General features: G+C 47.9%; 1 protein-coding gene across 4 annotated transcripts in view; it reads right to left on the minus strand.

Annotated features, from left to right (window-relative positions):
* Window positions 1–818: 818 nt before the first annotated feature.
* The window catches only part of SNPH (syntaphilin), a 451,962-nt gene continuing 425,934 nt past the window's right edge, over window positions 819–26,846 (minus strand). For all 4 annotated transcript variants that reach the window (XM_069650923.1, XM_069650926.1, XM_069650924.1 and 1 more), the window contains one exon: window positions 819–26,626. In XM_069650923.1, coding sequence (XP_069507024.1) covers window positions 25,405–26,626 — 1,222 coding nt within the window. In that variant the 3' untranslated portion in view covers window positions 819–25,404. The remainder of the gene's footprint in view (window positions 26,627–26,846) is intronic.

Raw genomic sequence — 26,846 nt, forward strand, 5'->3', positions numbered from 1 at the left:
TGTATAATGCCTGATTTTTTTTTTGCCAGCCACATTAGTTAGGAGAAGTGATATTTGGTTTTGTATAATAAACAAGTGTTTTTTCCAATGGCATAAAACACTTTCTGCATTGCCTCTGAGCAGTGTCAACAAATGAATAGCCACAAATAGACCCAGTGTTTATACAGAGCATGCAATGCTTTCCTGGTGCATGCACATTATTCTCTGCACAGGGAAACCTTTGGTAGGTACTGTGGCAAATCTTGAATTCTTGGACTGATTGATGAACTCCCGTTATAATCGCATATAAAATATTTACATTTTTAACGTACATCTTTGGAAAAAGTGCTGTGAGATGCACCTTTTACACTGATTTATGAAGAATTGCAGTTGTTGGGAAGGGGAAATTGCCTTTCAAACTCTCTTCAGAGAGGATAGCTCACTAACTATGCATGCGTTCTGTCTTGAGCCATATCCATAACGTCATTAGTCAGTTGCGCACATGGAAAATAATGTGCACACAATAAGCCAACCATTTCCGCATTTACAGAAAAATATTTAGAGGGAACATTGATTACAACACATTTCTGTTTTAACATTTTTTTGCTCGCTTGTAAAATACTCCCATTAGGAAAGGGATTTACTTTTGTATTCACCAAAAATCATCTTACTGCCAACTTTAAAAAATAGGGAGTAAAATATGACGACTTCAAATTCTTATCTGGAGCACTGCGCATAGCTGAGATGTGAGGGTGAGTGTGTTCCAGGACTAAGGCTTAGGCAGGGAAGGAACATTGGGGAAGAGCCAATCGCTCCAATAAGAGAGCAGAGACGCCATAGCAGGTGATGCCAGCTACAATTTATTCTAATCACCGACACAGACAGTGAAATCAGATGTAACAATGGAAGTGACAGTGATTACAGGCATTGAATTCATTTACTGAAAAATATATTTTATATATCATTTCTCTCAAATATACTATACATTTATTGTTAGGCCAAGCTTTGGATAGTCTACAAAACGTACACGGACTACATCTGACAATGCTTCGACATTGACAAAGAGCAGAGTTCACCCGGTCCAGCCCACCCATCCTCCAGCCACCGGGGAAAAAAGAAAATCTTAAAAAAAAATCACTCCCTGTACCAGATGACACCAATGCAAAGCACCCACCTCTTCCTGGCAAGCACACAAAGAGTGCACACCCCACCAGCTCTACTAGGCACATAGCATAAGAACTCTGTACCAAGCAGAAAGCACGGGACACCGGAGTGCCAAGATGGTAGCACAAGTGTCAAGAACCTCTGCACCAAGCATGTAGCAAGAGCAGAGAGATCCCTGTACCAGGCTGGGTGTACAAGCGCCTCGATTTCCCCTGCATATCTCTGCCCTGCTGAAACACACAGGCAGAACACCCACATCTGATGTCCAAATGCAACACGCTCCCATCTTAGAGACAAAATGACCTAGAAATTACATCTTTGAAGCACACTTGTAAATCACTACATCTCTGGTGCACGTGTGGAATACGTCCATCCCTGACGTGCACAGACATTGAGTACACCACCTCTGGCACGCAAGAAGAGCATGAACATAAGACACACATTGAACACCTGGTCTAGGATGTGCATAGAGCATTGCCCTCCCTGGTGCATTTGTGGAGAACCTGAAGCACATGCAGCACCCCACATCCCTCATGAACATCTAGAATGCCCCACCCACAGCTGGTGCAGCGAGAACCAATTTTCCAGCCGTTCACCTTCAACATCCTTACTCAGAAGCTAAATAAGTCCTTAATATTTGATTTATATGGGGAACCCCAACTTTAATGCACCTGTATATCACCATCCAAGACACACTTGTAGCATGGCCATCTCTAATACACACCTGGAGCCTCCCATCTGATGCATAAGTTGGGCCCACCATCTCTGATGCACATATAACTGTGGAGCACCAAATCCATGATACCCATGTAGAGCAACCACATCCCCAACACACATGACGAGGATCCCGTCCTTGATGCATACGCAATGCACCACATCTCCATTCCCACGCTGATGGAGAGTTCAATGACAAGCGTAAAAGACCCTCTCTCTGATGTACCCAGAACTCTATATGCATTAGTTGAGTACTCTATTCTGATGCGCACCTTGACTATCCCATTAGAAGCACATGGCATCTAATTCCTGTCATGTGTGTAACGTGCCATCTCCAAAGTGCATGTGGAGCATCCTCTCCCCGGGACAAGCATAAAGCAGTGAACCTTTGGTGCACAGAGCACCCCGTTGCAGACACACACAAAGCGCAAGCCCTCCTTGATTCAGACCTAGAGAACCCCATCTCTGAAGCACACGCAGAACATTCCATCCCAGAAATGCACAGAGAACTCTGACCATAACAGACACATAGAACACTCGATCTCTAAACCTCACGAAGATAAGCCCCACTCTGATGCAAACATTAAGCACCCAAGAATGTGCACACACACCCCACCACTTACTCATAGGTAGACATTCATTCTTGGTGCACACAGACTCCCTTATCCCTGATGCACAGCACATGCAAAATAACTCATTTTATCTTCAGTAATGTTCTTTTTGATGGATAGAAGAACTCCTCTCACAGTTTCTCATCGTTGAAATCCCACACAGATGCAGTCCTGTTCGAAGGTTTTCGTGTAACCAACAGGCAGCTCCAAGGATGTCCACTGGGAGTTTCCAACAATGTCTTCTTCACCCCCAACCACCCTTTTCATCTGGGAAAAAGCAAGGAACGGCAGAACTGCCACACATACAAATAGGAAAAAGTCATCAATTTCAATTAATCCAATTTGGGTACTCAATTTAGAGGCACAGGTAGGAGGCATGGTGAGGAATCTGTGGGAGGAATCACAGTATTCATCAGAAAGAACATAACCAAAAGGTAACTAATTCTTGCAGTTGATACATTACTCCCACAGATTTCTCATATTTGAAAGAATAACAAAGCCATGGCAGTAAGTAAGGAAGTAAAACGGCCAGCCAAGAACGACGATGCCACTGGCAGCCAGGACATTTTGCATCACTGACCTCCCTGCTCTAGCATCCTCCCTAGCAAGAGAGTCCAGATAGTAGTGCTTCCTACCACCAGCGGGCAGATCTCCAAGAAGAGTAGTAGTAGTTGAGTGCGCTCGAAGCTTCTCCCGCACTTCCTCGTGTGCGGACTCAAAGCATGTCTTGATGCATGACGGAGATTGTCTGTTTAGTAATGGCCTTTCCTTCATTGGGGGCCAGAAAAGCTGGTAACAGCTGATCTTCAATCCGGTATTCACAGGTGTATTAAATAGAAAATGTCAAGGCCCTTCTCATGTCCAACCCGTGAAATCTTTCTCCAGCTTTCAAAGGGTGAAGAAGAAGAAAGACTACAAAATGGTGACATGTAAAGGTTTCAGTCTGAGAGGAATGTTTCTGTTGGGAATTGTAAGACTACAGAGAAGAAGCAGCGAGCATCACACAAAGGACCTCCTCCGAAAGATCCAACTCCTGGAATGTGGGGGAACTTGCAAACCAGGTCCAACTCCCACGGACTCAACTGTGCATCCTCCAGGGTGGCCACTGCAGGAAACTCCCCCGACATCTCTGCCTCTAATGCACCGTAAGAATAAAGGTTGCCTCTCCTGCTTGGAGGAAGTCACATTTTTCTTTCAGAACACGTTCATAGTGCGATTTCGAACTTGGCTGAAGTCCTCATCAGTACACTTCGCTGATTGTGAGGGCCTTCTTTTGCTATCCCGAAAATGTCACCTCAAAGAGACTTATGTGCTATGTATGTGATCGTATGTGACTCGGCTTTATGCGAATGTCAAACTTTTAAAGTGTCCTTGCTCATCAGGAAGAAGGTCAGAGACCTGAGTGCTATTTATGTTGATCGGCTTTTATGAAAATGTCAAACCTTTGCCGAATTACACTTTACAGATATCATTCCTTGACAGGATACTTTACTAACAGTGAGGGGATACATTTCGTCCTTTTAAAGTTGCATGCATTATTTATGTTGTGCTGTGTTACGCAGCTTTCATGAAAATGTTAAAATCTCCGGATCAAGCTTTTAAGGTGCCATTCCTTGTACGTTGCTAATTTTAAGGGACTAGATTTGGACATGTACAGGTCTTATGCACTGTTTATGTTATGCCACTCAGCCTTTGTGCAAATGTTAGACTTCCCTATCCTATACTTCCCTGATAGTGAGGGACACCAGTAGGACCTCACCATGGACTTTATGTACTGTTCAGCTTTGATAGCACGCAAATGACCACTTAACAGAGTTTATATTTGTGTGTATGGTGGTTATACCAAACATATGAAGCACTCCTTGCACTGGCCTCTGGTTACACCTTCAATTTTTACTTTCTCACTTTGCCACTATCACACCCTGTAGCTCTCTCTCGCTCTCAAATAACTATATTGTTCACCGTATGCAACAAGTCTCTGAGAATTGGCATTCTGAAGCCTCCACCTATTACTGTATGTGAGGCACTAATGGTCATTAGCAGCATGCATGTTTGGTCAGAGAATGGATTGCCCGAGATATAGGACCACCAGGCCCTCATTTCACCCTCCTTAGGGTGTTGGTTGGCAGGCTGACAGTTATCCCAAAGTTTACTCTTACCTGCTCAGGGGATGCGATCAGTGAACCTGTTGAGATTATTGCCTGCCAGGGCAAAGAGTTGCGCTCGCCAGCTGCTTGGGGCAATGGGCCAGAACAACCTGCTGATTCTATGCAGAGTGCACCCCAGTGTCTCCAAAAAGCCTCAAACCCCTCTCACACAGCACAGAAAGGCAAAGGCAATAATTCATTCCTTCTCACCCTTCCTTCCACCTGTCCCGTGACGTGATGTTGAGGTAGCACCATAGCTTTGGCCCCTCTCACCATTCCTTCCACTTGTCCTGTCACGTGATGTTGAGGTAGCTCCATAGCTTAGGTGTGAGAACGATGCTGAAACCCTGCAGGGGTTTGTTCGTGGGGATGTCAATGAGATGAGGAGCAGTAAGGACACAAGGTGGAGTTTAGATTGCTTGAAATTCCCCACGAACTGGATGCACCATCCATTTGCCTAAAGGTGGTGTAGTGGCGTTTTCCGTTACAGAAATTCCAGCAAGAGCCAAGATTAGGCCGCAGACGTTTGTGTACTTGGTGAGGGTACTTGTAACGTTAGGGTTGGATAGGAGCGTGTAGGTACTCATCCTGTAGAGTTAAAGACACACGTCAGTCACGCACCTCGAAAGCCTGGAGGATCTGCGACAAGGTCACCATCTTGAATCTGCCCTTTCAGAGGAGCCGGATGAGAACTCTCAAGTCTAGAATCGGTCTCAGACCCCAGTCTTCCATGGCTACTAGGAAGTAACAACAATACCAGCCTTTTCTGACAAAAGCAGAGCTATCTCTTGAATGTGGAGCTTTTCTGGAGGAGGCAAGTGCATGGTGTGGCAATGCAGTGGGTGGTTTAGGTCCGTTTTGATAGGATAGGCAAGCAATAACTGGTCTACGATCTGCAAGGCAGATCCCCACAGGAGACTGAAGCGAGGTCAACATTAAAGCGGGTTTGCCACCGAGGTCCCCACTGAAGGAAGCAAAGGAACCTTCGGTTGCAGAATATCTGTCATTGCGTAGGTCTTAGCCACCTCTGATGGAGTAGCTAAGTCTAAATTATTCACAACCCTAGATATTACAAAACGAAAAAAGCCAAAATCAAGGTGATTTAGACACAGGTAGTAAAACTCAGTGGCAGTACGCTCGTCTTGGAAGCAAAACAACGCAGAGCATCACAGATTCGAATCTGGGTCCATGCTTAGAAACCTCTGCGGTATTAAGTGTGTTATAAAAAATAATTATGATTGTGGAGGTGCTAATATCCCGGGTCTAGAGATCTGTCCAAACCACTGACCTCAAAGAGTTCGTGAGGAAGCTGCATCAAAGACTTCTCAGACTGGCCATCTGCACAGAATCTCCCTGGCAGAGCAGACTCCCTGAACGTCAAGACAGACTGTGATCTGCCAGGCCGGTTTACTTCCTCTATGGGAACTCTTAACAAATGGGCAATACCTGCTTGGTCAGAGCTAACTGCCCTGCACCGATAAAATCAAGGTTTGCAGCGCTGGTTTCAATGGTGCCGATGATGCCAGTGCCCTGTACAATAGGGGGTGCTGAGGTTGAAGATGTCTATTGCACTGGCTCCCGGGGCACCACAGCCTGATCTGAACTCTGAGACATGGAAATGTGGAGTTCAGCATGTCCAGAACGGGCCTTAGAGAGAGGGGCAGGGATCAAAGGCAGGTGGAGGGGCCTGCTCAAATACCTTTCCCACTGCCAAGCGAAGAACCTCTGACTTACCAGGTGTAGAGGAGGATGCAGGAAAGGCTAGCCAGGGTTCAGCATTTGCCTGAACAAGGTGGCATGCTCCAACGTTAACCAGTGCCAGGATCTTTGGTGGCGTTTCCTCGAAGATTAAGAGTGGGTCCTAGAAGAAGAGGAGCCACTCCTCGAATGAGGATGCCTCGTGTTCTCTTCTTTCCTTTTGTCCTGTCCTTGAGGGCGGGAGTAGTGCCCCCAGTCCAGTGTCTCTGGTGCTGGCGTAGAGGACCGGGAGGCCTCTTCTCAGGGCATTCCTTCGACCGAAGGCTAAGAAAGGCTTAGCCACGCACTCCATCGCCAACTACAAACTGCCTGGAGGGGCAGGGCCCGCCCTTCTCGGTGTCCCCCGCCTCCAAATACAGAATGAATGCAGGTCAGAGGCCGACATCCTGGGGCTGCAGTCTTTGCAGGAAGTCTAATTTTGGGGGAAACGTGGCAAAAAATGGCATGTGAAGTGACTTGTTCCAAATACGCTGCAGCGTTAATTGTGGAAAAAAGGAACCGTGGAATATGGCGCAAGCAGCCCCAGATCGATTTACGCGTCACATCACTTCCGGCACAAAAGACTGCAAAGCAGCCATGATGGCGCCCCCTGGTGGCTATCTGAAAACTGTCGACCCCAAACTGGATCTGAGGATTCTGCAGGTGAGATGTACATGTGCAGAGCTCTATGTCTGACGGACAGGAAGAGTACTGGATCTTTCATCCACATGTAGCGCACCTACATCCATGTCATGCACCCACAGAACCACATTAAATTCATATGAAGATCACCTTTTGCGCATAAAACATTCTCTCCTTGATACACAAATACAACTCAGCACCTAATCTCTGATAGACACACACAACTCAGCCCCTAATCTCTGATACACACACAAACAACTCAGCACCTAATCTCTGATACACGCACACACCTCAGCACCTAATCTCCGATACACACATACAACTCAGTACCTAATCTCTGATACACACAACTCAGCACCTAATCTCCTTGGACGTTAATTGGGGGGTCGCCAGAGGTCGCAAAAGCGACCTCTGCAGTTTCCCCGGCGACCTCTGGATCTCTGGCCTGGAGCCCTGGAGCACTGGAGCTTGCGTTTTATATAAATAGTTTGAAACTATTTATAAATAATGAGCAAGCTCCTGACGCCACCTCAGGCCTGGCCAGTGGAAGCACTAAGCAGCGAGGCGCCGGTGCCAGCTGCCTTCATGTCTATTACTTGAGGTTGCTTACCAACCATAGCTCATCCGGCCCGGGGCAGGGTCGAAGAGCAGAGCTGAAGAGCAGAGCGATGACTGCAGCAGCAGCAGCAAGCTATACTGAGGATGGTGCGCAGCACAGGCGTGACAGAGTGAGCTGAGCTTCCAAGCAAACTGTGCGGCAGGACTGGTGCAGGACAGGTAAGGCACATTTTATTATCAGACTTCTGACTGTGCCTCCGGACGTGTAATTGCCAAGTCTGCTAATATGTGTTTGTATTTGTCCCTAATTTATTGAATGCACCCCACGGTTGCACTAGTCTGTTTCCTGCTCTCAGCAAGGAGGAGGAGGGGTGTTGTTGAATGGACCCCTGCACTTATTCAGCCGGGCTTCATTGAGAGAGATGCTGGAAGGGGAAGGCTGTGTTTAGTACTGAGGAACGGTCGCGCTGGAGCAAGAGATGAGAAACGGGTGAAACAAAGCTATTGTTTCGTGTTCCTTTAAATGCTTGTGTACAAGCATTTAAAGGAACACCAATCTGATTGATACGTGATGGGGAAATCACTATGATCCATTCACTCAGTTAAATTCAATAGTAATGCGGTTTACACCAACACTGGCGAACTGGCGGTACCATGGGAACTTTTGTCCAGCCAGTTTATTGTCGTTTTTGCTGTAAACAAAAAGTGTGAAGAACATGGGCTGGGTAGAAAATAGAAGAGATCGAAAGGGAGAGCATATGAAGAAGTGGCCCAGAGATGGAAAACAAGGAATTAAGAGGGAAGGAGTGAGACATGGAATCAAAGCTAAAACAGGGAATGTGAGGGGTGGACCAAGCCTTGGCTTTGGAGAAAGAGGCAAAGGAGCAGGTAAACCAGAGAAGATAAACTCAAGCTATTAGCAATGAAGGAGGGTGTGTGGGGGTATTCGAGGCTTGTTGGGCTTCTTAGCCATGTTGGACGACTGGGGGAGCTCAGCTGGAATTCCCTGTGGTCTAAATTAGCAAAGGATAAAATGCACACTGGTTAAAACATCTAACAGCATGGCAAATACTGCGGTCCAGAAGGATAGTGTAACCATATTTTTCTTAGTGTACTGAGGGATATTGTTTTAGGATGCCAATTCTGGCGATGTCACTTGGGCGGCGGGGCCAAATGCTATCACTTGCTGTGATGTCACTTGTGGGCGGGGCCAACTGACATCACTTCCGCGACCCCTGGCATTTTGGTGAAATGACGTCCCTGCTAATCTCTGATACACACAACTCAGCACCTAATTTCTGACATACACACACAACTCAGCACCTGATCTCTGATGCACACAAACACAACTCAACACCTAATCTCTGATACACACAACTCAGCACCCAATCTCTGACACACACACACACCTCAACACCTAATCTCTGATACACACAACTCAGCACCTAATTTCTGACATACACACACAACTCAGCACCTGATCTCTGATGCACACAAACACAACTCAACACCTAATCTCTGATACACACAACTCAGCACCCAATCTCTGACACACACACACACCTCAACACCTAATCTCTGATACACACAACTCAGCACCCAATCTCTGACACACACACAACTCAGCACATAATCGCTGATACACACACACAACTCAGCACCTAATCTCTGACACACGCACACAATTTATCAGCTAATCTCTGATACACACGCACACAATTCAGCACCTAAACTCTGATACACATAAACAACTCAGCACCTAATCTCTGACACACACACACACACACAACCCAGCGCCTAATCACTGATACACACATACAACTCAGCACCTAATCTCTGATACATACACAACTCAGCACCTAATCTCCGACGCACACACACAACTCAGCGCCTAATCTCTGACACACACACACAATTTATCAACTAATCTCTGATACACACGCACATAATTCAGCACCTAAACTCTGATGCACATAAACAACTCAGCACCTAATCTCTGATAAACACACAACTCAGCACCTAATCTCTGACACACACACACAACCCAGCGCCTAATCACTGATACACACATACAACTCAGCACCTAATCTCTGATACATACACAACTCAGCACCTAATCTCCGACACACACACACAACTCAGCGCCTAATCTCTGATACACACACAACTCAGCAGCTAATCTGACACACACACCTCAGCACCTAATCTCTGATACACACACACACACAACTCAGCACCTAATCTCTGATACACACAGACAACACAACTCAGCACCTAATCTCGGATACACACACACAACTCAGCACCTAATCTCTGATATAGAAATACAACTCAGCACCTAATCTCTGACACACACACACACACGCACCTGAGCACCTAATCTCTGATACTCACAACTCAGCACCTAATCTCTGATACACACACACAACTCGGTACCGAATATCTGATACACACATAAAGTGCTTGCATCTGTGATGGTCACCCATTGAACCATATCAGTCATGCAGAGCATTCAGTCCTTGGTTCACACATAAAGGGATCCAGGAAGACTCATCGACTTTTTTTGGCCAAACAATATTTTTCCAAATTTATTTTTACAATGTTTTACTGCAAAATGCAAGACCTCCCACACTCCTTCGCACCTAGCCCGTCTTCCCTCCTCCTGTATACCCAACCCAAGCCCACCATATATTTTTTATGGTAAAATAAAGTGGTAGAAATTGCTGCAAAATGTAATTCCACCAAATTGTTAGTCGAAAAAGTGGGGAACGCCCACGCATAATTGACACACACATAGAACACCCAATACCAACGCAAATGCAGAGCACCCAGTAAAGGCCTGGCAATCGCCCAACCTTGGATATGCATATGGGACATGCAGTCGCAGTTTCAAGTCACATAGGGCAGCCTCAGTTCTTCATCCAAGGTCAACACAGAGTGTCATGAAGCTGGGTAATAATAACACAAGCTATCACAGTGCTTAGAAGCGGTAGGTGTCCAGAATGCAGTGCTATATAAAAAGTGATCTTATTGCTCCCCACTTGGGATGCTGATGCACAGCAAGCCACACCCCCCACCCCCACTCCCGCATGCACACGCATGTCATCTCAACTCAGAAGCACATGCAGAGCACAGCCTCTGGGACAAGAGAGGCGCCCCAGAATTCCTAATGCTCTGATGCACACACGTCACAGGTCACATCTGACACACACAGATCCCAATTGGCTGCATTGCTACCTTGCACCCCACCTTTGAAAGCCCTGTCATTCTTGATGCCCAAGAACAGATCTCTCGCTGGTTGTGGGGTAAACGGCCCTTTCTTCTCCGATACACAAGGACTCCAAGGACAGGTCTTCCAGAAAGACAAGTGTTCCTTGAGCTGTGCAGCGTGGGCACAGGGGAGGATTTACCTCCCCCCAAAGTAAGCGAGAGGTACCAAAAGCAAGAAGCAAATAGTTGACATACCTACCTGTGAGGTGTGTTAATATGACTTCCCTGAAAGTGAATAGGCACAACCTTTGGTGTGCAGCGGGCGTTATCCAGCGGCAGCAGGCAGTGAATGGAAGGGGTCTGGCATCCCTACAGGCGTCTCTCCCCGAGATTCAAAAATACAGCTTTCTAAAAAGTTCATGTAGCACCCTACAGTGTCAACAACAGGTCTTTAAGAAGAAGTTCAGCAATGTCTTCGCAACATCTGCCTTCTACCCGGGTTTAGCCTTTTCAAAGTAGAGCTTAGTTGTGCAGTGATATTCACGCCAAAGCCTTCCACTTCTGCACAACAGAGAGGAGGAGATGCGGACTTGTCCATGGTGCAGTGTGCTTTGATGCATTAAAGCACAGTTCCTCTGTAACCATAATATTATGTTTTATGTCACTTCCATAGCACCTCCTGCCATTGGAATAGCCTCAAAGGGCTGTGGGGTTGAACGCCCTTCGGAGGACAAAAAGATGATGTAAGAGTTGACAAAAAGATTTCTAAAATGCATATATATGCCATAGGCAACCCACTGGTCATTCCACCTGGATTATCTCTTCTTTGGTGGCATATTTCCATGTTTTCTTATTCCCAAAAGGCAATAAAAAATGGCTATTCGATCATCGAAGGCTTTCAAGATAAAACTGTGAAGCCTTTCTGACACTTGCCCTGATCAGCTTCCTCATTATACAAGGTGCAAGGAAGCACGCTGCTAGAGACCTTGGGCCTCATTACGAGGTTGGAGGTAGCTATGCCCTTAGTATGGCTCCCCCCAAACTCGGGTCCGTCTCTGGGTCCCGTGAAAGGGGAATTACCGGGCCATTCCGACCTTGGAGGGCCCGTTAATTTCCCTTTCGCGGGACCCGGTATGTCCCCATTCCCATTTGAGCCCGCATAGGGCTCAATGGGAATGGGAAGGATGGTAGCAGCGGCACCATTCATAACGGTACCGTTGCTACAATCCTGGTCTGCTCGCGGGTGCCGCTCTGCACGCCTGGTCTGACCAGGCGTCCAGAGCGGCACCTGCGAGCAAACTCGTAATGTTGCGGTATGGCAACAATGGTGCCGTTAGTACTACCGGCGCCGTTGTGGCCTTACCGCAACAGTCCTAATTAGGCCCATTAAATGGAGTAGCTCTGTCTGTGTTACCACCTACTGCCTGCCATCACCGTTACGTAAAACCACAACACTGAGAACTTTGCCAATGCTTATTAGCCCTTTCTGAACTAGGGAGTCTGGCCTAATGTTGTGAGGCCAGCATGTAGTGAGCAATTTCACCTTCTTTTTGTATCGTTTCAGTTGTGTAAGTTTCATAAAAACACAACTGTGAGCCAGTAAGTGCTCCCTGGTTGTGTGGACAGGTCTCCTGATTGTAGCTGCCCAAAATGTGCTGAGAATCAAAATAAGTGACAATAATCAGAAGTGTGGAATCCTGCAGAGAAACACAGAAATTAAGGCCAGATTTGCCTTCCAAAGCTGGTAAACGATGGCACAGAAGAAGTCCTGAAGAGCGCATGCGGAGATGCTGAATGACTGGGCCCTGTCAGGATCTTCTGGGGGGTCAAGGAGGACAAGAACATGCTCTGCTTTTCCTCTCATAGCAGAGAGGGCAAGGCCAAGAATTGCTGATGCAGACCCAGGGACTCCGTAGAGCCTTTCGGAAGGTCAGATTGTGCAAAGCCCACAGGAATATGGCTTCAGCAGAAGCACAGTTCCAGGTCCACCAACAGATCAATGAAGAGCAGGCCCACCTTTTCCTCACTACCCCGAATCCAATGGCTACACCCCTGCTCTTTCCATAGCTCCCCAAGTGCACTCTTAATATCCTATCCTTCTGAGTGTGCCCTTTCACTGTATCCCCTTTTTGCTCAGCGCTCTGTTGCTTTACATGTATTCTGTGCTACAGAAGACCCGCCACAGTGACCCCACATGCATATATACATCCAGATGTGTTAATATGGAAAAGAAATAAAAATAAGGAACTGCCTCTGTGACATATGCTTTAGCCGCAGGAATCTCTTTGACCTAATGGGAAACGGGATCTGGGGGATCATAACAAAAGACCTGCATCTCCTGAACATTGCTTGCAGGTTTATTTGCATCTGAATAAAAAACTGATTTGAAAGGCATCGGTTTCTAGGAACACGACTCTATGGGTTAGAAGTGGGGAGGCCCACCAGAGACCTCCCAAGACCAGATTCCAATGTCCAAGGGGCAAAGCGCCTGTCTAGCTTAGTAAAAATGCAAGGTCTTTGTTAAATCCTTAACAACAGACAGTCAAGCAAATAATCCCTCAAAGCATGTCTTCCTAGATTTTGCGGCTGGATGTTACATTACATGAATCCTAAGGGTGACCATAAAGCACAGCCATTGCGTTATTCTGTATAGGAATGAAAGGAATCCGTTTCCTCCGCAAGATTGATCTTTCTCAGCAGGTTCCATCTCGATCTCTCTGATCACATCGATTGAATAGAGCCGACTACATGTGGTCTAACCTTTCATGAGCCGGAGACACAACTTGAGAAATGCAGACAGAAGGCAAACAATTCTGTCTGCTGATCTAGATGGGGCGAACCTGGCCCACTGGAATGTGACTGCAGGTGAAAATGCTAGTAGTAGAAGCATTGCAGTGACCCTAAGCGCCGTGATGTGCCCGCATCACCACCTACATTGGGGAATGTGAGTTTTTGCCGCAGCAGAATTGATCGAAGTAGAATTCATCATTTTTGTTTTTAACAGATTTTCCCGAAAACATATGTGGGGGGTGGGTTTAGGCTAATAATACATGTAGAGGTTAAGAGGGGGGGTTACGCCACCCCCCGCATTTATTGTCAGAAAAATCGACCATTAAAAAAACTCGACAAAATCACATTGAACCGTACATTATTGTCACAACAGGAAATTCATTCAAAAAGCAGTCTATGGGACACAACCCAGGGTCTTGGATCAGGGTCTGCACTCCAGATTCATCCCCAATCAGGAAGTGAGAAGCGGACACAAAGTCCTCTCGCTGCAGACAGCTGACCATTGCTAGACAGCCCTGTAGTCAGTCTGGGCATGATTTCCAGAATACACTTTCATCCGGTACCCAGCCAAGGTGCTTCACTTCCTGCTCAGGAAGTCTGATTGTTCTTTCTGCTACTAAGCCTGGTCCTGGCAAACATGGGGCACGATGGGCACGAGCCAGTGTCACCAGGACTCTGGTATCCTTGCATTTGAGCCACAAATGTATTCCTTTTAGACCATGGCACCTTGGCTGGGACCACCAACCGGATGTATGATTTCCTCGTTGTGCCATGTGGTACAGGCAGTCTTTACACTGGAAATCCCTGTCAAAAGATGCCAGTTATCCCCACGTTGCATTTCTAGAATGTGGGTCAAGCAGTGCAAATAGACCTCCCAGTGCATCTTCAGATAAGATGGACGCTTGCCCCACAAGAAATCCTTAGGCGATGGGCCTTGGCTGACCTCACAATGCAGCTCAGTGTGCATGAACTGCAGACTGGTATGACACTGCGCCACCGCGGCCCAAAATGTGGAGTGATAACATGGTGCATCTCCGGGTCAACAGTAGCAGGTCCACCTCACCCAGCAGCTCTAGTTCAGAGGGTGCAGGCTAGCCACACATTGCAAAGGGAGGTCGCAAGTTGACCTCACACAGTATCGCTTGCCAATCGTGTGTAGGCTGAATTCACTTGGTTTCTCCACCTGTGCTGACCTCATTTTGCAAAGTACATGTAGTACAGGCTTTGCTCACACTGAATACCTGGATGGCTGGGTGCAGGCCGAGCTCACACTGCATCTGCAGGTCACACTGTGCAAGATGGCCCTGCGCTGCATATCCAGGTCACTGGGTGCAGGCAAAAAGCAGAGGAAGACCACCAGACTAAAAAGCCACTCTCTCTAGAACAGGACTTGAGACTTATAATACTGTAATATGACCCATGAAAAAAGAATCGAGGGGTGGTTACATGCCCTCAAGCCCAGAGCCGTTCAAGTTCAAGTTATGCATGCTCCTATCCCCCTCAAAGCCCACTCACAAAAGCCACATCGGAAAACATACAGTGTAACAAGACATTTGTGACATGAAGACTGGGTTCGCTGGTGCGGGGGAAAGGGATTGGAAAGAAATGGGCCACAATTATCACCATCTGTGATTAACCTCCAGTTCCTGGCGTGCCTTCCAGAAGTGATTTGTTTTCATAAAACTCCCAGCATGCCGTGGAAGACTCGGCAGCAGTGCTATCACCCTACGTTTTGCAAGTGCATTGAAAATATGGTACCTCCCAACCGCCATAGCCCCATGGAGGACTAAGATGGGCTATGGATACTAATAGCATTCATTCTACCAAATGCCCCCTAATGGTGCCAGAAGAGCCTCTCCAGACACAACTCACCACATCGCAGGCACACAAAGGTAGGGGGGTGCATACCCCAGCACCCCCCAAAACAAAAAGGCACCTATTCAACTGTACCTGCAGATAGAAGAAAATAAAGAAACCAACCCCCTTTGTAGTGAGTTGGAAAGTGGATAAAGGCAGTTCTACTAGAAGCAAGCAGAGGCAAGGCAGCCTATCAGTGCTAGTGTTCTGCTGGCCACGCCCTCCGTGGGACTCATCGAATCACAGAGAGGCCCGCAAATGAAACACAGTCTTGCGTAGGCCTGTACATTAGGTGGAGCACAGTGCAAGAAAACCAGGCCAGGGGCAGCAATTAAGGACTTGCAGCCACCCATATGTGGCTAATGCCAGCGTCCCACGATTCAGGCTCCTCTTTTTGTCCTTGATGCAGTCTTTGGAGTATCCCTTGGGTGCTGAATTCTCCACATCAGTAAGGAAAGAGGAAACAGTGAAAGGCTGAGAGGAGCAGATGACTAAGAGAAAGATCGGGAGTCAAACGTCAGAACCAAAAATCTGTCCTTCTGCCTCCCCTTCCCACTCTGATGCAGTCCACAAAGTCTCTTGTGAAGGGATGAGTGGGCCTAATGACTGCGCGACTGCCTACAGCCGTGGGCCCAGCAGCTGAAGGACCTTAGAGCCCGGAGAAGACAACTCCGATGCCAGGCGCTCTAGAATGGAGGACGTGGGTAAGCATTTACACACTAAATGGTTCCACGTTTAAAGAAGCGTTCAGATGGACCAAACAGCAGCAAACAGGAAGCCTCCAGAACAAAACGGGCGTGAGAGCCGAACCAATGCACTTGGTAGTTTCATAGCCTGCAAATCAATTAAGGGGCGCATTGTTCTCCATGTTTTCAGCAATGACTGAAACAATTCTAAAAAAACATTTTTCAAGACACTATATATATATATATACATAATGTGCTCCTTCAAACATACATTTCACCTATATTGGCACTGCTTGTTGCGGGCATGGTTAGAATGGCTTTGATTCCTTTTATAATGTCCATTTTCTTTCCATAACTTTTGTGACCATGTAACGTTTGGTTTTTGGTCTCCTCCTCGGTCTTGAACCCCCTGTTGTCTTTAGAAGCAGTGCTTCAGAATCTCTGACACGAGCATTGCAGAATGTACATTCACCGTTGAGGGGCTCCATCTGGCTCAACACCTTCAATGACTAACAAAATGGGGCAGCTCGGACCTTCATTCGATTTTGCTCAAAGTGTCTCAATGGCTAGAAGTTGTTTTGGCAGCATTCTGCCAAAATGGGTGTCAAATGTTTAAAACATTGTTTACATTATTAAAGTGGTTTTGGACATAAGGTCAGGGCTCAAAACACGCTCCCACTATTTGAGTAAAATGAAGTGAAGACAGGTAGAGGGTTTGTTAATAGAAAGAGGTTTGGAAGGAAACCAGATGCAGCCATTTTAAATTTCTATTGGTTCCTCAACCTTATAGTCAGGGAAAATCTACAGGTTGAGGTTTACGTAGGTCTCTGGCCTGCCGCTGAAAGCACTAACTGAGTTTCCTTAGAGCAGAGGGTAGATGTTGTGACAAAGTCCAATGTTGGCAGTTAGAGGATGAGACTGGGGAAGCCAAGGGGCATGGTCCACCAATCACTACCTACAATAGGCCCCAGAGGAGATAATGGGTTAACCGTCCACCCCCAACCTGTTACGTTTAACCAAACCCAACGCTGCCAACAACCTGTTGCTTAGGTTTAAGAGACATGTACACCTGTAGCAGAGCTGTAATAGTCATGTTCCTAATGTGTATGGCCATGTTGCTCTACAACTACGGTCACCAGCGGTCACTGCAATTCACAGGACTCAAGCCCACACCAGAGACTTTGTCCAGGAAATTGTCTGTCGAGAATAAACCAGGGCAAGGGGATTTCACAAGGGAATGTTGTAATGCGAGCCACATGGGGAGCAGTACATGTGGTATCCCACAGACATTTAATATACGATATTCAACAATGTTTTCAAGTAAGGAGCTAGCAAGCTGTGGCAGGTGCACAGGTTCAAGCCTGAAGACTGGGTGCTCCCAGATGCCAGCAGGAACCCTTGTTCATACAACCTTGCCAGCAAACCCTGCAGAGCCACAAAATTGGCTGGCGCTAAACCAAGCCAGGACTAGAAAGCAAAATGGTGGATTACCATAATGTGGGCTTGTTTTTTGTGGCCCTGCGTACAGAAGTGGAGACAAAATGGGAGCAGCGAAGATGATGCATTCAAATCCCGAGAACCAAGCCCTGCGTTAAAATCAGGGAACGACACAGTTGAACGGCGTTTGGAAATTACGAGTCCCACGGGTGCGCCGGTGTCAGTGTATAGAGTCCCAGAGCGAGTGGGGAAGTTAACGGTTGGAGCACGTGCAGATCTGTGTGGCAAGGCGTTGTTAGAAGAATGAAATGGTTTAGAAGTATAAGGAGGGGCATAGGGAGAAGGAGGAGAGGCAACATGCAGGAGTATGGAAAGATCAAAGGGGAAGAAGCAGGAGGAGGGAGAGGAATAGAGGCGGAGATTGGATAGATGGTACTGGAGGAGAAGGAAGAGAGAAGAGAAAGAGGAGATAAGGTTGGAGAGAACTGAGTAGAACATGGAAGTGAGATGATATAAAGGGAGTGGAAGAGGAGGAAAGGATACCCATTTGAGAAGTGGTGAAGAATAACTGTCTGGAGAGGGGGAAGGAGGCATCAGAAGAAAGAAGCCGCAGTTGGAGAAGAAAGGTAAGAGGTGCAGAGAAAAGAGCTTGATTGTTTTGGGGTGTCAAGAAGGAAAGAGAACAAAAAAAACAGCGGAGAGGAGAAGAGAGAGAAATGGAGGTCAGGAGAGGAAGGGTGTGCCCAAGGCAAGGGATACCCAAAAAGTAGGGAGCCTACCAATCCAGTGCTGGAGGAGACTGTGGTAGAGTCTGCCAATGGCCCCGGGGACCTGAACCTTCCCTTTCCCAGGCACGGACAGCATTGCCAAAGCATGGAGATGTGGTCCACAACCCATGAGTGGTTGAATGTGCTACCAAGGAAAGTGGCAGTCTGCAACAAAGGATCAACCATTCAAGACCAGAAGGAAGTGCTGGAGCACTTAAATTCCCCAAACATGTGTTATTTGACCACCCGGTGTCCCAGCCAAAGGTAAGAGATGGATGGGATAAGGGACTGCATTTCTAAGCGAGTTGCAATGGCTCCCTATTGCTTTCGGTAAGTAACCCAGATCGTTATTTTAGGTACACCCGAACATTTTTCAATATACAATAAACCTCCCTGACTCCCATTCGCCCGAGTTTTAAGTTGTCCGTTAATCCTACAGTCATGACAAATTGGCCCAGAGCCCCTAACATTCCTGAAGACGGGCATCAAAACAAGAGGCCCTGTAGTGCTTCAGACTCAAATTGAAGTCTCCTTCTCCTGCTAGGGTCGGAGCAGACTTTCTGCTGGTAGTTTCCATTCAAGTAAGGGCACCAAAATAGCCCTTGACTTTCCTCAATGAAATTGACAGTCACCTGTTCTGGGGAGGCAATACTGTAAATTAGAAGCGCTGATGTTCCATTCCGCCACAGCCTCAATTAGACGGTAGACCAGCTTCATGACATCAGAGCAGCTGCAATCTCCAATGAAGAACCACCTTGGATCAAGTTCACAATCTTTTCCTGGTTTGCTCAGGGAAATCCATGTTTCCCCTATTTTGACTGATGCGTTCTCCCACCTAAGACCTCAAGATTGACGCATTGCCGATTGCACAGATGCATGACATTTGTGCCATACCCTCCATCAGCTCTGCCTGTGTTACTTGGGACCTGGCCAGGATTCTGATGTATTTGAACTCTGCCAGAAGATGCTGTCAAAGTCCATATGGATTGGGATCGAGAAACCAGCTCATCGTCAGCCAGTGGGGGGGTGCTCAGCCTTTCTCTACCCACAACAGCTGTCTTGACTGCTTCCCCATGGGCCCTTCCGTGAAGGTGGTGGTGCTGGAGTCAGAGTGCCACCACTCAGCTCCAGCTAAGGAAAAGTAGAGCAAGAGGGTGTGCTGAAAAGGACCCTTCTCACCTAAACACAACGAACGATCGGGTTCTACTTAGCATCAGAAAAAGACTGTCACTTCAGCCCCAGTCTCAAAAGCAACTAGGTCTTTCAACAAAGATCTGGTCTAGCCGTGAAATGTATGCCGACTATGCATGCCCCAGATGTTGAAATATATTTGGTTGCCACAGAGAATTTACTTTGACCCGTTCCCTCCTTCGGTAGACAGTCTTCTTCACCGAACGCCACATGACACACCGAATGCCACATGACATTTTACCCATAAGACTCTTTGGGTCCCTTCTGCGTCGTATCCCCATGCCTGTGGGTGGCCCTTGGTAACACGGATTCTGTGACTCTGGTTATCCGTCCAGCACCATTTGCCCATTGCTGCTGCTTAGATCGGTGCATATGAACCCAGCATTGTCCATGGCCGGTTGTGCTATTCCTTTACCACTCGGGTCCCGCGCAGTCATTAAATAAGAACAGACCATCAAGAGCAAAAAATATAGGACACCCTGTGACCCCTCCAATCCCAAATATTGCTCAACACCCATTCAGCAGTAGAACATTTATCTATGATCCAAATGTTCTGGAGAAAGAAGACTGTCAAGCACAAGGACTGATGGAGCCCTAGATCGCGGATTACTTTCAATATCAACCTATCCACTCTTCAGCGCCATCTTTCAGTTGACCCCAGTTGGCTACAGCATCTTCGGCACCTTGATGAAGCACTGACTCAGTCAATTCTCACATTATAGAAAAAGCCATCATCAGTACCTGTGGTCTACAAAAAATACAGCAAGAAGCTTCAGCAGACTGATGAGCTACACCAATGAGCAGTGATGTGTAGGCCCACCAGTGCCCAGCTCCCCACCATTCCTCCTGACAGAGATTGCGAGCGAGTAGAAGGAAGGAAGATCTTTAGTCAATGTAAGGGCTGCATCAGTGTTGGTCAGGCACTTTCCTACAGCAAGGGAGGTGGCAACGGTGAAGTTGATATTAGCCCAAATAAAGAAAACCTTGGCACAGATGGTGGCATACAGCAATCAAGGCACCAGGAACTTGAGATCTGGAGTTGTGTTTAGGATACATGCCTGCACAGGCTCTCTTGATTCGTTGTGTGATGTACAAGCCCTTTGATGCAGCAGGCCTTTTTTTTATAACAGTTGGCAAATTATTGGAATAGTTCAAAATAATAGTAAAGCTACAGTATTTTTTTTGTTTTGAATACACTTTTTTCACTACCAGTCAGATCATTTAGAGGATTCGGGAACTTTCTGGGGAAGGCTGTGCCCAAAACCCTACTACTCCACTGACTCCAAGCCACCAATGCAATTGCTAGCTTCCCCAAAACTTGATTCCAACATGGTGCTGAGGCAGCGGGCATGGTTAGGGGATTTCTGGAAAGGTAGAGGGAGCAAACCTCAGAGCAATGGGTTATGCCGATTGTTCAGTCAGGGTACTGTATCTCCTCCTCCGGGATCTCATCATTAGGATATTGCTGCAGAAGGAGAAATAGAGAAAGGACCATTCAATAACCGGGATGTCAGTCAAGGTGCACCCTAGTTGCAAAGAAGGTGCACCTAAGAGACAAAATCAAGATGGCCACTGTCATAGAATGTTCTCCTTGGGGGATTAGCTGGTCCTCATGAATTGGCTGAGTCTGCCCTTCCACCGCCCCATTCTCAAGCGATATCAGACCACAGCTCCTTCAGTTTTCACGAAAGAGCGGGAGGTTGCGAAAGCTCGCCTGACTAGGCAGGAGAGCTCGTCCATCTGTACATCGACGACTTGCTCATCAAAGCAGATCCCCTAGCAAAAGTCAATCATCACGTGGGAGCCCGTGCTCACTCTTTCACAGCCTTAGTTTCAGAATTTGCATTGTGATTCCTGTGTAGCTGTGCAAAGCTCAATGGAACATATTTAATAGGGCAACACACATTGGATGAAAGACCAACATCTACCTGGGTGTCCATTTATATTCTTTAAAAGCATTATCGCTTGGATTCAGACCCTTAGGCGACTGTGACTTTTGGCAGTGTAGACTTGCAACAGTTTCTGTTGTAAAGATTCGTCATTGTTCACTAAGGCGATCCTGGGCTTGGGTTTCATGTGGGAGTCGAAACATGCAGAAACTCGATGCATACATATGCATTCACATAACCTATCTACCTCAAGTAATTAGCTGTAATGGATGCCCTCTCTTTTCTGACAGACACAACAGTGCTTGCCCTGGCCAGCACTGAATTGAGAGGAAACCTTAATACTGGCCTTTGCCGTTCTTCGGTAGTCCTCATTTGCAGATGTGTAGTCTTTTGCCCATCTACACATGTGTAACGGACATGGCCTTTGCAGGGGTAGTGCTTCATTTACAGGGAGGTTGGGCTGCCACACCAAAGCGTGCCGGCCTCTTGCCCCATCATGGAGGCCTTTCAGAGTCTCTGATTCCAGCCTGCTCCTCTCTGCGACTTTCTAAAGAGGAGCTGCCTGATAACTCTGCCCATCGTGCACAGTGTTCAGGGCTTTGTAAAAGAAAGTCCAACTTTAAGCAGTGCTATTGGCGGTATCCAGAGATTATAACGAATACTAAATAAAGAATGAGTTTTAAACGAAACAAAAACAATGAAAAAAGACCGAATTAAAAAAAATATATATGTGGGGGTGGGCTGAGGGGTTAAATCTGGTGGGGAGGGGGTTGGGGTGTGGTTTTAAACATGGGGAAACGGAGGGCTTGAGGGGGGACACCCCCACAAAAAAAACATATTTTATCCGCTGTTTTTGATTCCGAAAAAATGCACTCTTTATTTTTGTATTTGTTAAGATCAGATAGAACCGAGAAGGGCACCTGGCTCATGGCCAGATTCTTAAATGCAGTGTTTGATGAACACAGGTGCCACCGGTGTCCTTCAAACATGGGCTCTGAGCATGGCAGACGATTGCGGTCAGGGAGCCACTGAGTGATGCTCTACTGGGGCAGGGAGCCCCAGGAGGCCAATGGGTGGATTACACACTATTTGCTGCTATTCGTTCCCTTGGTGGTATGTTAGAGTACCGCATCACGCGACATGTGTGATTCACTGCCCTTACTTTGCACAGATGTATTCTTGCGAAGATGTTCACACTTCTCTTCTCCGACTGCCCCACTGCTGTGTGAAGGTGGTGGGGGGGGGCGCACACTGCAGACCTGGACACTGACATGGAGACGTTGCCAGGCTTGCCCTTCCTTTCAATCTCTCTCTCTCTTTCCTTCTTCCAATCCCAGGAAAGAAAGTAAAAAAAAAAAAAAAAAGAGTGAGAAAGAGAAGGAAAGGGCAAAAGGGCAGGAGAAGAGATGAAAATAGAGAGAAAAAACAAGAAAATGCGAAGGCGCCTAGAGAAATGCTGATTTAAAGAAAAGAAAGGATGGCATGACCTAGGACTCCGCGACTATGACTGTGGCACAGGTTCTCTGTACACATTATACTATGACACTGGGCAAAGAAAACGCATGGGCACTACCCTCTGGCACCAACACTGGTGTAAATACGAGTAAAATAAGTGCAGAATAAGCACTTAGTCCACATGCATGTTTAGGGCCATACAAGGGTTGCACTCCTGTGGGTCCCTGCGGCTTCAGCATCCCTTCAGTTTCTGCATTCCGCCCCCCATTGGGATTCCAGCTACTGTACCTTCTGCCGCATGCATGCCTCACATGTGCCTGCACACATACATACACGGCAGAGCAGTAAAGGTGCAGTAGCAATCAAGACAGTCACAGGCAGCATAAGTGAGAATGTCAGAAGCGGCACGCGCGGAGGGCAGAGAAGATAGTGAAGAAAGCCCAGGAGGACCAGCATCAAGGATAAGGTTTGGAGCTCTGGGACAACAGCAAGCCTTGGGTGAAGGTGGCAAGAGCCCTCATCTGTCCAGTCCAGTCATTCACTTTACACTAAGTTACAAGCTACAGGGCTGAGGGCAATCAGGCTCACGGGCGCTATGGAGGGGCTTCTGAACACCCACACGCTTGGATGCTAGTCTATCCTAAAGCCCACAGTGGCCCAGAGATCTCACTGGCGCCTTGGTTTCTAAAAGACAATACAAGCTCATATTGGCCCACTTGGTTGCCATCGTCCTTCTGCGAGAAAGGGAAAGACTGGTGGGGTGATGGCTACTCACCCGAGAGCCGCCCGAGTCCATGGATATGGCAGGCGCACTGCACAGGTGGCCGTTTCTTGAACCCTTCCAAAAAGCCGCCTGGCCTAGGGTCTGGTGAGGGAGGAGAGGGTTTACTGGCAGTCTTTTCACTGTATGATTCTAAGCTAATATAATGCCCAGGCCTATTCAGAACACCTCCAAGGCAGCACAACTGAAAAACCTTACATGTCAAGTGGTCTTCTCTACTAATTCGTTTGGGGTGGGCCCACATGTCAGCCAAACCATTCACTATTTTTGTACTATTTACTGTCATCTACATGAAAACATAGCTGTGAATGCCTTTTGATCAGCTTATCCTGTTTCACATATTAATATTGGAAGTGCCCGGGCGCGGTTAGGGATTTAAGAGGCGATGCCAGGAGGATCAACAGCATGAAGAATTTGAAGGTAAGTCAGGTGCCCATTGATCAGCTGCCTGCCCTGCTGCCTGTCTGGCTGCCTATCCAGCTGCCTGCCCGGCTGCCTGCCCGGCTGCCTGCCTGCACATCTGCCTGCCCAACTGCCTTTCTGGCTGCCTATCCAACTGCCTGCCTGGCTGCCTGCCCGGCTGCCTGTTCAGCTGCCAGCCTGGCTGCCTATCCAGCTGCCTGCCCAGCTGCCCGTCTAGCTGCCTGCCCGGCTGCCTGTCCTGCTGCCAGCCCGACTGCCTATCCAGCTGCCAGCCCGGCTGCCTATCCAGCTGCCTGCCCAGCTGACTGACCGGCTGCCTGCCCGGTTGCCTGTCTGGCTGCCTATCCAGCTGCCTAACCGGCTGCCTGCCCTGCTACCTATCCAGCTGCCTGCCCGGCTGCCTATCCAGCTGCCTGACCTGGTACCTGCCCCGCTGACTGTCCCGCTGACTGTCCGGCAGAGGCCAGTGTAGAAAAAGCCCAGCATGAACAAGCCAGCCGCCAGCACTAAAAGGTGAATGGACTGGCCCTCAGGCTAGACGCTATTTGCTACCATCCCAAAATATTGCTGAACCGTGCACAAATTGACCCAATGAAGGACCATCTTTACTAATTAGGAAGGGTAGCGATTGGGGACTTGTAATGCTTACATCTGTGATGTTGGGGTGGGGGAGGGAGTGGTCACTGATAATATTGTGTCATGGCTAAATGCAAGAACTGCACTAAATCGTGCCTCTTCAGATCGAAGGGTAGGCTGATGAGCAAGATGGAGGCACCAGAATGGGGTCCTTTTAGTGAGGGCACTGGGTAGGCCGTGCTCTCGTAGTTTGGGGGTGGGGGGTAGAAGGTCTGTCGAGTAAGTGGGAACGGAGCATGGATCCAAATGCATGCTCCCCGATTTTCTTCAAGAAATGAAAGAGTCTAAATGCCACCACTCCTGCATTCCTTTGTCTCCTCATTCCCAAATAACAGGGATTCGCGAACCTTTGGCAGCAAGAACTGCCAGTGCTTAAATCCAGCAACTTCCTGCAGCACATATCGGACTAGAGCTATTGTCCACTTACAGTCCAGCCAACAGAGATCCACGACAGGCCGGAAGAGCGACAGCCAAGGGCTCTTTTTCCACACAGGCGACTGGACCGCATCTGCCTTGTTGCCAGTCTAGAATATAAATAAGTGTATGATTTGTACAATCAGTGGTCATAGCACATGTGGTGCCGTGTGAGTGCCAGCATAAGCGTGTGAGATGATGTCAGCCGCAAGTCAAAGCTTCTAGATACCACTGGGCGGGCAGCAGGCTGTGGTTGGGAGGCTGGTGATGCTGCATGGGCGCCAGTTCCAGTGCAGGCCACTAGAATAGCCTCAGGTCAAAGTTGGCTGCTGCTACTGCTGCCACTGCTTACGGGGCGGCAGCTTATCCTTCGGAGAGAATGCAGGGCCACGGTGCAACAGCCACGCATTAGGGTGCTGATATTGTAGATGGGCTGGCCCTGCCTCCGCTGGCTGCGGCAGAGCCAGGCCACCGTTGGGACCAGAGGCACCACAATTGCTAGCAGGTCCACAATGAAATGTGGGCTCCAAAAGCTCTTTGATGCCGTGGCAGTAGCCCCCTGTTCGGCTTCGTTGCCCTCTTCCTCCATATTGCATGCAACGCTGTCTGTGTTACCTGCGCACGCAGGTGGAGGTTCCGCAGAACAAGGATCAGAAGAATTCACATTGTCCAACTGGAGGCAAGGGCTTGCGTCATCTTGTACCACAATAGTGAAGTTGGGGTCATTGGGAAGGAGATCTCCTGCTCGCTTGATATCTTGCAGCTGTGTGTCACAGATGTTTGTCGGGTCTTCCATTTCTGAAACCCACAGGGATGTGGGGCTGCCTGGGCTGCCTGCTTGGGATCTCCTCACTTTCTCCAGAATAGTGTCCAAATCCGGTTGATAGTGAACAAAGTCTGTCTGGACGGCCCGCTCCTCCATGTTCCCCGCCTGGACGCCAGCCTCTACGCAGAGAGGGATAAGCTTTTCATAAGTGGAGCTTGTGGGACACCGGGAGCCCAGGGTGAACGATCCCTGCAGGGACCCCTCGTCCAGGCAGCAGTCCACCCCCAAGGACAACAAGCTGCTCTGATCAAGGAAGTCAGTCCTGCTCAAAGCGTCATCGTTGCCCACAAATCCACTGTCGGCCCCGTCCTCGGCGCAGATGCTCTGTGAGTCACATGCATTCCTATCCCCTCCTCCATGATCACTCAACTTGGTGTAAGTGGAGCTGCGGGTGAGGGACCTTGCAGGTGAGCCTCCAGCAGATCCACCTGTCCCGTCATCCCTCGGGGACCCGTTCTGGGCAATCTCCATGCTGTGAAGGAGGGTCTCCAGCTTCTTGTTCTGAATGTTGATGTCTACAAAGTACTTCTGGATGCCCTTGTCCTTCTCAGTCAGGTTACTTTTGACCGTGTCGATGACCTGCTTGAGCTGCTTGATCTCCTTGCTGGCCTCTTTGAGGGCCAATTGAGCCTCAATGCGATGGCACTCCTCCTCGATCCAGTCCTCTTGCATCCGCGACAGCTGCAGCTTCAGGTCGTCTATTTCCGTGTCCCTGTTGGAAATCCAGAGAAGAAAATGGAGACAAGGAAGGAAGAACAGAATTAATGGAATGAAGAGGAAGAAAACAGGACATCAAGAAGTGCAGTGTAAGAAGAGACACAATGGGAAACAAATAGTACCACACTATGTCCCTCTTCAAAGATGATGCTTAGCTTGTATTGTACAGTACATCAGACATTAATCTCAATATACGATAGGGCTTCTTGCTGTTT

The sequence above is a fragment of the Ambystoma mexicanum genome, chromosome 3p (genome assembly GCF_040938575.1).
Source record: "Ambystoma mexicanum isolate Mex_15411 chromosome 3p, UKY_AmexF1_1, whole genome shotgun sequence".
NCBI lineage: Eukaryota > Metazoa > Chordata > Amphibia > Caudata > Ambystomatidae > Ambystoma > Ambystoma mexicanum.